This window comes from Berghia stephanieae, chromosome 2, assembly GCF_034508935.2.
Source record: "Berghia stephanieae isolate SIO BIC M18660-M18661 chromosome 2, UCSD_Bste_1.3, whole genome shotgun sequence".
NCBI classification, from domain to species: Eukaryota; Metazoa; Mollusca; class Gastropoda; order Nudibranchia; family Aeolidiidae; genus Berghia; species Berghia stephanieae.
Window position 1 is genome coordinate 44,616,096 of NC_088361.1, and position 12,500 is coordinate 44,628,595.

Genomic DNA, 12,500 nt, shown 5'->3' on the forward strand with positions numbered 1-12,500 from the left:
TATCGATCGATTAAATTGGCCCTCATCTTGGCAAAAATTCTCAAACCTGGTACTTCGCGAAATCCCAGGTTTGAGAGTTTTTGTCAAGATGAGAGTCTTTTAAATTTATCGATATTTGAAGGACGAGTTTTCTGGCCAATTATTTTTAAATACGTGTTTTTCCTGAGTCCGACGACAGTTAACTCTTTCCTAACCGATCGTTTTCAGTATTTTCCCAAAATGGCAGGCTTACCTAGCAGAAAAATTGATTTTTTAAACTCAAACAAGCTCTCAACAAAACAACTTTATGTTCTTATTGATTAAAGAAAGATCATTCTTCAAAGTTTGTGACGTACAATATTCTAAATCTGAATAAGAAAAACGTATAATGTAGTGTCGTAACAAATGTGTCGATTTTGCTGCATGTGGCAAGGAGAGGGTTAACAGATCAAATAACCATGCATGCCAAGTTTCAACTCAGTTTGTGGACCATCTTTTTCTAATCAGTCTGTCCAATCAGAGCAACACCGGGCTATAACTTGTGTTCCAAGAAGACGTTGTATGTATTACTGATCAGGGAGCAGATGCCATCAACCAAATATTCTCAAGGGACCCGATTCATTTATTTCTCCATTCCTTTTACGATCAATTCATCCTGGTGACAGAATGTCAATAAAGAGCTCAGCTTGTGTCGTCCTCTTAATATCATTACATTTCCATTCTTTAATTCTATCTTTGAAAAGTCTGTTTTCGTGTTTTAAGAATAGACAACATCTTATTAATTTGATTTAATTGTGACCTTGGCTAAGGATTATTAATCCGCTCTGCTCTTGTGCAAGTTTTACTCACTTTAGCTATAGGCCTATGTGTTCCTATTTGCAGGTCTGATAACCCAAATTGGTATGGGCTCATTGTTGTAATGGAAATCTTTTTTTTTAAATGACGCAAAAAATTGTCCATTACAACAAAGTTAAACTAGGCCCATAAGTGGGTTCGGATGTCAGACCTGTATATATGCACACGTCGATTTGAGCCCCATAGTTGAAATGTGTTCGAAATAGTTGACTTTTTTTAAACTCTCAAACCGACGCAATATATTATTGTCTATTGCAACAATGTTAAATCAAGCCCACAGTAGCGTCCGGGTATTAGACCTGCTATTATATACACGTCGCTCTGAGCAGTAAATGGAACTTTTACTTGTGTTAAGTGCACTCAACCGACTAGTTGTACTAAATGAAAAAAATATCCATTGTAACACGGTTGCCATTAAGTATAAAAAGTCGAAGCAGACTGAATTGGTTGGGATGATTTTGTTTTATTTTTGGTACTTTTCTTCCTACTCTTTCTGGCTTTGTTTTTTTTTCATACAAACCTGTTAAGATTTTTCACTAAGTCGAAAAACAGTAAATCATTTTTAACGCATTAAGCAAGGTGCTTACAATGGAAATGCTATCGCGGTGTATTTTTTATGTCTTTGTTTTTATTCCAGACAATTATTCTGTCCACGATTTGATTGGTTTCTTTCTTTCTTTAATTCATTTGTGGTTAAGCGAATCCTGTGCTAAGATAAGGTTTATATTTTGACTCAAGAGTCATATAGTACAATGTTTTTCATTTCCAAAATTATGCTAGCTTTAAAAAAAAGAATGACTGGTTTGGTTAGTTTGTTTGTTTGTTTGTTCGATTGATTTTTTTTCTGTTTATTTGTTGGATTTTTTTGTTTGTTAATTTGTCAATTTTTTTGGTGGGGATTATTTTTTAAAAAATTGTTATTTATCTATATTTGTAATGGACTTTTTTCTTTTCTTTTTTTTCTGTTTATCGTCGACCTTTTGAACATGATTAGTGTTATTATTACAGTCTAACACGCAAGCCTTAAAAATGAAAACCTCTCCCCTATTCTCTCAATCCCACGCGAATCTGATACTTTTTCCAATATATATGGAATTTCATCTGTCCTTCTTGATTCTAACTTCACGAATAAAGACAAAATCAATAGTTCCCTTATTTCCGCCATTTTTCGATCCTATATGTGATTTAAAAGGCACAATCTGATATTCTAAAATGATATTTAACCAGTTAACTGCCGTACTCTGCAAAAACACATATTAAAAAATTTGGCCAGGAAACTTGTCCTTCAAATATCGATCAATTTAAATGACCGACATCATGGTAAAACTCTCAAATCTGGGACTTCGCAAAGTCCCAGGTTTAAGAGTTTTTGCCAAGATGAAGGTCATTTAAATCAATCGATATTATTTTCTGGCCAAATTTATAAATATGTATTTTTCTTCTAAGTACGAGTACGACAATTAGCTGATCAAAAGAGTATATAAAAACGACATTACTGTTTTATTTATAAAATCAAAATATTACTTCGTAAAGCGGTTTAATAAATATTGCTTTCTTATTAACTAAAAGTAGAGGGAAATTCCCTGATGACTTCAAAATAGGAGCTAACATATCAAACGTATTCAGTATTTTTTAAGAGGAGAAAAACAGACACATTTGATGACCCCACTTTTGATGAAATATGAATACCCTTCGTTTTGAGCTACAAAACGCATTGTAAACGATTAATTCTATTTTTTTAATTTATATTTTGCTTTACATCATGCAAGGAATTGATCCCGGGTTCAATCGAGATTTTTTTCCTGACCTCTGTCTACCAAGGTGTGTTTGGGTAGCTCAGTCTTTTAAATATGGCGGAAAGTACTTTGCGATAGACTAGCGTCTAGAGTAGCAAACAATTGTTATTGGTCGTTTCAAGCTACAGAAACCGGGATAAACTCCGGCTCCTTGGGGCCAATGGGACTACTTTTTTTAAAGAGTATACATTATTGGATAGAGGAAATCAAAAGGAACCAATTGGCATAAAACATATAACATTTTGATTTACACAAAAAATTCAGAGAGAAATTAAACCTTTTTCAAGATGGTACCAGGCTTGTTTTAGTACAAATAAGATTCTAATAGTATGCCAGAGATTTCCTGACGTCCAACCTTCCTCTTTTCCGGTTCAAAACTCGTTAAAGTGTGTAACCAGTCTTCCGGACAATATATAAACGATGAATAGAAGACATATTTGAATCATGAGGTAGCATAACTATTTCAGTAGCAGGATGTATAGGCAGTTTTAAAAAACATTGAGCTTTTATATATCGCAATATCCACTAAAAGTGCTCAAAGCGCTTTACAAGGGGTCCCTGGCCAACAGCAACATTTAACATTTAAGACGGGACATGACGCCAGTTAGGCTATATTACATTTTTTTTCGAACAGAGACAGCGCTGTTACTCATTTTACACCTGAGTACGGTGAGAGAATGTGAGTAAAGAGCCTTTTCCAAGGACTCAACTATTCCCCGAGCGAGGCTCGAATTCATGACCTTCCGATCCGAAGCGAGTGTCGATAACCACATAGCCGCATGATTACGGGACGTGAAAGAGCCAGAAAATCAATTTAAACAAGGTATGTATCCAGTCATCCTTAAAGACTGGTTTTACACTTCCAATCAGATTGGAACCAGTATTTTGGCATCACACTTTTGTTCCCTATTTATGAGCGTCTTGGGAAGACAAACTTTGGGGTCTTCTTTATCTTGAGATCAAAGCAAGCGTTTTAATCGGATAAATATGCTCGCAGTTTACGTCAATAACTATTCTTTTATCCCTTAATTCAACAGAAGCCTTAAATGTCATCGAACAAGAATCCACAAGAATTTGTTCTTAGCGCTTAGCGTGCAGATCTCCATGAAGATCATCCTATACGTTGACCAGTTCATTGCCAGGGAGATGGGAGGTGACGTAGCAGGGGCTGCGAGTGGTGAGACGGATACCATCTATGATACGGTGAGTGATTGTCTAATACTGTTTTAGGAGTGTGATGATGGCTGATTGGGTTAGTTATTGCTCTTCCTCCCTGTGGCCACAGATTCGAACATAATGTTTTTCCTGGAGCAACAAAATTAACCGTATTGCTCATATTGAGCGCTGCACTACGGTTGGCTTTTGTGTTATCTCTAGAATTAACTATATATATATATATATATATATATATATATATATATATATATATATATATATATATATATACATTATTTTAATATGTACCACAATGCTGGAGTCAGTCTACATACTATATATATATATATATATATATATATATATATATATATATATATATATATATATATATATATATTATAAAAACAAAAACCATGAAATAATAGTGCTCAACTTTAGGATATAGAGTATACATTATTGGATAGAGGAAATCAAAAGGAACCTATTGGCATAAAACATATAACATTTTGATTCACTTCTTGATGAGAGCAACGCTCGATAACAACGTTGTAGAAGTCAAATGATCGTAATTACCGTTCAAAAGTATATATATATATATATATATATATATATATATATATATATATATATATATATATATATATATAACAAGGTGGTCCTCGCTGACAGCAACATTAAACATGCAGTACGAGAAATAACGCCTGTAATGCGATATTACATTATTGTTTACGACGTGGCACGATGCTATCAACTGTCAGGTATTCATTTTACACCCGATTATAGTGAGAAAATGTGAGTAAATAGTCTTTTCCAAGGACTCAACTACGATGATTAATTCTTACAACTCACACTAGTAATATAATGGTCATATACAATGTATTCAATCTTACAACTTACACTACTCTATGGTCATATGCAATGTTTTCATTCTTACAACTTACACTACTCTATGTTATGGTCATATGCAATGTATTCATTCTTACAACTTACATTACTCTATGTTATGGTCATATGCAATGTCTTCATTATTACAACTTACACTACTCTATGTCATGGTCGTATGCAAAGTATTCATTATTACAACTTACACTACTCTATGTCATGGTCATATGCAAAGTATTCATTATTACAACTTTCACCAGTCTATATAATTTGAATTAACTTTCTTATTGCAGCCCGTGTTTTGTGAGGTTCTCTACTCATTGTTGGAATACACAAAGACCGTCAAATTTATGTGGATGTTTATAGAGGGACTTTATCTTCATAACATGATCGCCATTTCTGTATTTTCGGGAAAACCCAATTATGTTTTTTACTATACTTTTGCATGGGGTAAGCTTTGCCATTGAAATTCTTAGACATCTGTTTATTCCTAGTTTTACGGTTTAAACGCTCTAATTATGTTTACATTGTTTTGTATGTATTTTACGGATTAGGTTTTCATTAATTTTAAGTAAATAAAGATTTTTAGCAGCACGCGACCGCTGTTTTTTATTATTGATCAAATGTCCGGTGTTATTTTACTCACTTAAACCCAATTGCAAATGTGATTTTTATATTTAACGTTTTTCGTACAAACCAAAGATGTCATCTGACATACGCATCAACATTTTTCCATTATTAATATAGCGTTGTGAAAGATAAAAGTTTGTTATTTGTTATAGAGTTATAGTGTACTTTGAGCATTCATTTAAAATAGATTATGTGCAAAGACATTCATTCACATGTGGTGACGAGGGTGATGGTCTCACTACAGGTATCTGACCATCGAATGATGATACGAAACAAAAGCAAATATCGAAATATTGTTCAAGATATAAACCTCTTTAAAAATTCAATGCTGAATTATGGTCTTTCATCGGCTAAGCCTGCTCTCAGTAATACCTTATAACAATAAGGCCGCTTCCAACGACTACAGCTTTGGACATGATCGAAGGTCAGCCGGTCGCTGATTGGGATAAATTAAGAAAACCTGATCGGTTCGGTATACAGTACCTATTGTATATTTGTTATTTCCATTCACGGAATCTATTCATTGGTATTAGTAATAAAAAGTGGCGGTTTTCTAATTTATATATCTGTTCTTTTAACTATTCGAATCTAATAATTAAACTGGCATAGTCATGCAATAAGAGGTACTTTTGCCTCTTCAAAAGTACAAATCAGTTGGTATTTTTAAAGGCAATTTAATTGCCATGTGTAAAGTTTAAATACATGCTTTAGCTCTTGAATACTTAAATTAACATCCCAGCAACTGTAGAAGCACTAAATCTAATTTCAAATATTCAAAGTAATCAATATGAAGTGTTAATTTTCAAACAACAAAGAAAAAAGTCATTTATCACAAAATCTTAACAATCGACATAATTGCTTTTCATTCTCCAGGTGTGCCGTTGCTTCTGACCACAGCTTGGGTCATTCCCATGGCCATACAATTTGACATACAGTAAGTATGATAACCCAGAGTACAGGATTCTTGTAATCTTAGTAGTTCCCTTCACAACATGATCTTTCGGAGCCTGTGTATTTTATAGAATTATGATATCAAAAGTACAAAATCGCTTTTTCAAAAACATATTTTATATTTTAGAATAGATTCGGAAAAGTGTAGAGCGGGGCATTTAGAACAATAGAATATTAGGACCCAAAACCCGGAATCCAATTGAAACGACAGTCATCGCCTGACTGAGAAATAGAGATCGGCGAGCGAACGCACTTGCCACTCAGCAATGCAGACATACAAGATTATGGTTTTCAAACTCAGTACCTATCTTGCGGACACTCTACTCTCAACTATTGAGGGGATCACGACGAGACTAGCTCACCCAAACCCGCAAACTTTAAAAGAGCAAGCAATTAAGCTATGCATTTTTCTCTGTGTGGAACAAGACAAATGTGGAAACAAATAGGAATACACATGGAATCGCTCCTGTATTGGGTTGAATATGAATTCAGAAAAAGTCTGTGCGGGTACTTGTATCGATCATAAAAAAGTGTATGGAGAAGTTCCAAGTGAAAAGAGAGATAATATCTCTGAATTTTGGATCTGAGATTTGCAGGAACCTTCCAATTTCAATCGTATATAAATCAGCCAAAAAATTATGGTACATCAATGAAACATGTATCGAATTAAATAGAAAAGATTAATCTATTCAGAAATGTCTATGTGTCAAAATATCCAAAATGTACCTTCTGGACCAAACCATCGCGCGACGTCACATATAAACATCAGTGTTAAGGATCTAAACTCGGATACAATTGATACGACACTCACTGCTTGGCAGAACGAGGTCAGCGTATTGTCCATATTAGGGAATGGAGATTTAACGTTATAGACCGGAATAAAGAGTAAGAATACTATGACCAAAGTACTTCACAATATTGAACTTAAATTTAAAAACCATATATTCAAATTAATGCAAGAGTCTCTTACAGTTAACTTTTTTTTTATTTACAGCTGCTGGTTTGGATATTATCTCATTCCTCTCATATGGATCATGGAGGGTCCTCGTACTGCAGTTATGGTGGTAAGTCGCTATCCTCCCTGGTGTCTTTGTCATCATTTATCATCATCCTCATCATCATCATTATCATCATCATCATCATCATCATCATCATCATCATCATCACCATCATCATCATCATCATCATCATCATCATCATCATCGGGTTCATGAAATACAATCAACTTAGAATAAAAATTAGTTGCATTATTTTGACCTCTACACCACAGCAATGAGGTAGGAAAATCAACTACTTATAATGCAATTGATCTCCTGTAGCACCATAATCTGCAATGGTATAAATGTAACTTTAAAATGATGTTATAACTTCAAAAGTTCTCAATTTAACCATAAAACATTGAAGGGGAGTTTTTACTTAATGTGCTCAAAACGATACAAAATTAGTCCCATGCCAACAGGATCATTAACCACATAAGACGAGATATACGATTTCTAAGACGCAATTGCAATTTATTTCGACACAGACGAGGTTTTTATATCGGCCTTGTACTCATGTTAAACCTGAGTGTGGTTAAAAACTAATAAAAGTGAAGTCTTTTGTAAGGACTCAACTTCCCAGCGCCCAAAACTGGACACAATGCATTGACAAACCGAGTATAAAACGACTGAACACCAAAGCCGTACATTAAAAATGAAAACACTTCTCCTAAGATGTTCGCTATCATAAGTCGATGCTATGCAACGCCATGAAAGATTTTCAGCTTCGATTTAGCCCTCTCATGTCTAGAACGGATGAAAGCATCTATAACATCAACAAGGAAGTCGTGGTAACGAAATTATTATGAGGATAAAATTTAATTGAGTTAGCCCGACGAAGAGCAAGCAATGAAATGTGCTGAGGTGATGAATTTATATCGGGGTGGGGTGGGGAAAGGGCTTCTGAAAGTCAGAGGAAGAGCAAATGGGCTGGTATTGATCTTGGGTGAAGTTGATATTTTTTTCGGACTCATATCCATCCAGCAAAGATTGGGTCGTGAGATATGTTGTTTGATCTTGTGGAAAGCACTTTGCAGTAGACTCCTTTTTTATCCAAAGGGAAGCAAGCGATCGCTACTGTCCGCTTACGCTTTAGAAGACCGGAATAAATTTCAGCTTCGTGAGACTCGTGGCTGTGGAGGACTTCTTAAAAAATAGTTGGTTTAACTGGAGCCGATGTGCACTCATTTTCAGGTCTGATAACTCAATTCCTTATGGGCTCATTGTTGTATTGTAAGTCTTTTAAAAAATAACGCAAAAAGGTTAATCTTGGCCCATAAGTTGGTTCGGGTGTCAGACCTGCATATTTGTACTCGTCGACTGGAGCCTCTGAGATAATAAATGTTGAGACCTGGATATTTCAAGAGATTCATATTCCACGTGCGAGGTTTGTTTTTCTTTTTGAATTATTTCTTCTCCTATTGTCGATAATTCGTTGTGGGCAGTGTGTTACAACGGTATGGTCTTTGATTTGTATCCAGAATGTACCAAGGTCGACTACTCGCCATGCTGTGTGTCCTTGAGAAAGTAAACGCCCCATAGCTCAGTTTGCGACCCTGCGCTGGGGTTAACGCCTAGATTATTTAAGTCTTCCCTTATAATAGGCAAATTTTCTCTCGAGCATGAACAGAAGAATTTTTTTTAAATTTAACTACTATTTACCGTTCGCCGGATTGACTTTGCAAAGTTATAAGATACATTTGGAATTCATTTGAAATTATATATATATATATATATATACATATATAGTAAATATCAAATGTCAGAGATTAGGTTGAGCCAAGAACATAAACCGGGTCTACTACTGACGCTTTCAAATAACACAAATAAAACTTGACAATTTTTGACAGAATAATATTGTAAAAATGGGATGGCTTTGCAAAATCCAACTAATAATGTGAATTGCATCCATACTCTACTAAATTATTGTTAGCTCTATGCAATCCAGCTTTCCACATTTCTTTAGTGAGTTAAAACATCCATATGACATATATATATACCAGAAGAAGAAGACATTTCAAGATTTTAAAAAGTATAAGAAAATACAAGCTTTTTAATTCAGTGACTTAAAGAGATTTGACTTTGACTTTAATCTTCTATATTCTGTTCGAAGATTTTGCCATTTTTTAGGTAAAGAATTTGTAAGTACCAAACTATTATATTAACCAGTAGAGTCATCTAGAAATAATGAAAAACCTTGTCAAGCTTGATTAGAAAGCACTTTAAAATTCTTGGCCAAATCATCACGGTTTACGGTATCTCCCTTTATGTACAAGGAGCTGTATTTTTCTAAATTAACCACTGATTACCTCCCATCTGCTATATATTCAAAGTCTCGCCAAAGTCAAATATATCTAATATTTTTACACGTCACCGACTATATCATTCGAATCAGACATGTTATGAAACATCAAGACAAAACCTGCTTCTCATCCAAAGAGTTCCTCTAAAAGTTAATACAACTTTATCGTGCAAAAGCAGTATTATATAACAATAAACATAATTGATATACCTATAATTTAATATGCCTTCGTGATGCCGGGAATTCTTCATGCTTTGCCTTTCATATGTGTTTGTCTTTCTACAAGGACATTTCAATATATCCTTAAGACCAGAATACCCCCCCCCCCAACCACCACCACCACCACCACCACCACCACCACCTACACACAGACCCGATCCCCATCACCACCAGCAATGCCATTTATTGTCTAAAGATACAGAAAATCTTATTGACCTTTTTCGCTTGCAAGTTAGTCTATAGAGCCGACGAGATAATGAGTAAGGAGGAACAAAGCATCGGGATTTTTTAAAGATGCTGCGATGAATAGAAAGGAAACCCGAACACGGGGAAACCTCTGGAGAAGAAGAATAAATGATAATTAATCAGAAATGTACTTATACTAATAGGGCAATTTGGTGGGAGCTAATGGCTTGTAGGAGATGAACTACTTATAAAAGATGGACATTGTAGCCTGGGTAAAAATCGAAAGTATGCCGTAATTAGAATGATGGAAATTATCTATTGGCGCTTGGATCATATATTTAACATTCTTTTTATTTGAACCTTTTGTGAAAACAATCAAGTGATAAAAGCGTTTCAAAACAATTTAAAAAATTAGATATTAGAAACAAAAATCAATCAAGCGATAATATTATAAAATGAAACCTCCCTTTAAAATCTAAGGACGTGCTGTGCGATTCATCATCTAATTGTGATCATGGGGTGTTACACAAGCTTTTTGACGAACTCGGAATACATTACTGTAATTGGATGTAATATCTTATTCCAAATTAATGATATCCTTCTCAATTGGTAAAGTGTCCAAAATCATTCTGCTAAGATCATTTTAACAGAAAAGGCAAGAGATCATATCAACCCGTGCAAGTTTTAGTAACTTTATTGACTACCCGCTGAATTTAGAATTAAGTATAGATTTGCTGATCCTTGTTTCAAATTTATCAAATACTTTCAAACCAACACATATTATCTATTACAACAAGGTTAAATTAATCCCATAATTGTGTGTAGTTATTAGACCTTCAAATCTTTACATGTCGCATTGTGTGCTTAATTTAAATCTTGTTTACGATTCGTGTAGGAGTGGTGAGACATAAACATTATATTTTTCAAAATCACTGATGAAACAAGTTAGACACGCCCTGATGAGATTGATGGAGCAGCAAATGATTCTAATTATTTGAATTCAAAGACATTATGCTGAGACATCAAATTGGCTGTAAAATGTGGATAATACGATATATAAGCTTAAACTGATCATAGCTTTCTCCTCCTTGTGTTTGTCTTCTGTCCGGTCATCGTCTCTTGGTATCGATTGTGAGAAAATATACGTATTAAGCTACATAGTGTCGACTTCGTTTTTTTTTTTTTACCTTTCAACGCGTTCTTCGTTCATCGCCACCCACATATCCCCTGTCCAACCTGTGGCTGACAGGATTAGTATAATGTCGTGTATATTTTCAAAGATGTGAGGGTGATTCTGGGACAAATATCTTCGAATGTTTGTGTTAATTTTTTGTTTGTCTGTTTGTTTGTTTGTTTGGGAGGGAGGGAGATATTTTAGTAGATAGTAAATCATCATGAGAATTCAAAGGACATTTTCTTGTCTATTTGCTAGTTTTGATAAACAAATGTTTTTGACTTTATTCGACATTATTCAAATACGACGCAAAAAGTTGAATGGTTTATCGCCTGGTCACGAACCATGGATTTTGTTGCAACTTCCAGAATGAGACCTGAAATTGTTAAATTATGTGCACTCCCTTGCATTGTGGTAAAGAAACACTTAAGGATACTGGAAGATACCAGTCGCATACAGAGTTTATACTTGTCAAATTGTTTTATAAGATAAATTTATGCCTTTGTATTTTACTTTTAGTACAGAAATTCTATCCCGAAAATTGGTTAGTTCCATGTCAGAATTTTGAGCATGATGACACTTTCATTTTACGCTGACTTCGTGCAACAGGATTATCACAATTTCTGTACAGAAGGGCGTGCCGAATATATCTCTGCTGACTGGCTTTTAGTAATGTATTTATGTTTTCATTGGGGTTTTTTTGGTGTTCGTTGAAGAAAGGTTTTGAGCCTAAAACGTTTCTTGTTTGGTATTTAATTATTTTTTGAAGCTGTTATATTACATGAAACACACTCTTGCCTTGGGATCGCGTGTATTTATTTGCAGGTCGGATAACACAAATTGTTATGGGCTCATTGTTGTAATGGGAATGTTTTCAAACCAACGCAAAATGACAATTGCAGCAATGTTGTATATAGCCCATAAGTGAGTTTGGTTGCCAGACCTGTAAAATGTATCCACAATAGTGCTTGAAAAGGGAACTTAAAAATAATGGATGGTGTGTAAAAAAAATATAGACTGGAATAAAAATTAGAGCCCAACGCTGTGTATAGTCCATATTCTGATTGTAGAGTAAAATGTCTTTCCCAAGGAATAATTATCTTTACAAAACAGTTTTTAAAAATGCAGATATATCAGAATATGTAAAATGAATCCAATGGGGCGGTGAAATCACAGCCAAAGTACGATGAATGAATAATGATCCATTTGAGATATACTACATAATATTTTATATATATATAAGATCGTGGACATAAAAAATAAAACGACAGTCTCCGACAGAAAAGAATTAGGTTCACTGATCCAATGATCATAAGTACAAAATGCTGATA

At 34.4% G+C, this 12,500-nt stretch overlaps 1 protein-coding gene across 2 annotated transcripts in view; it reads left to right on the forward strand.

The window, feature by feature from the left end:
- The window catches only part of LOC144964952 (PDF receptor-like), a 265,877-nt gene that overhangs the window by 231,478 nt on the left and 21,899 nt on the right, over window positions 1–12,500 (forward strand). For both annotated transcript variants that reach the window (XM_078899765.1, XM_078899764.1), the window contains exons 7-10: window positions 3,668–3,833; window positions 4,964–5,120; window positions 6,174–6,234; window positions 7,246–7,315. In XM_078899765.1, coding sequence (XP_078755891.1) covers window positions 3,668–3,833; window positions 4,964–5,120; window positions 6,174–6,234; window positions 7,246–7,315 — 454 coding nt within the window. The remainder of the gene's footprint in view (window positions 1–3,667; window positions 3,834–4,963; window positions 5,121–6,173; window positions 6,235–7,245; window positions 7,316–12,500) is intronic.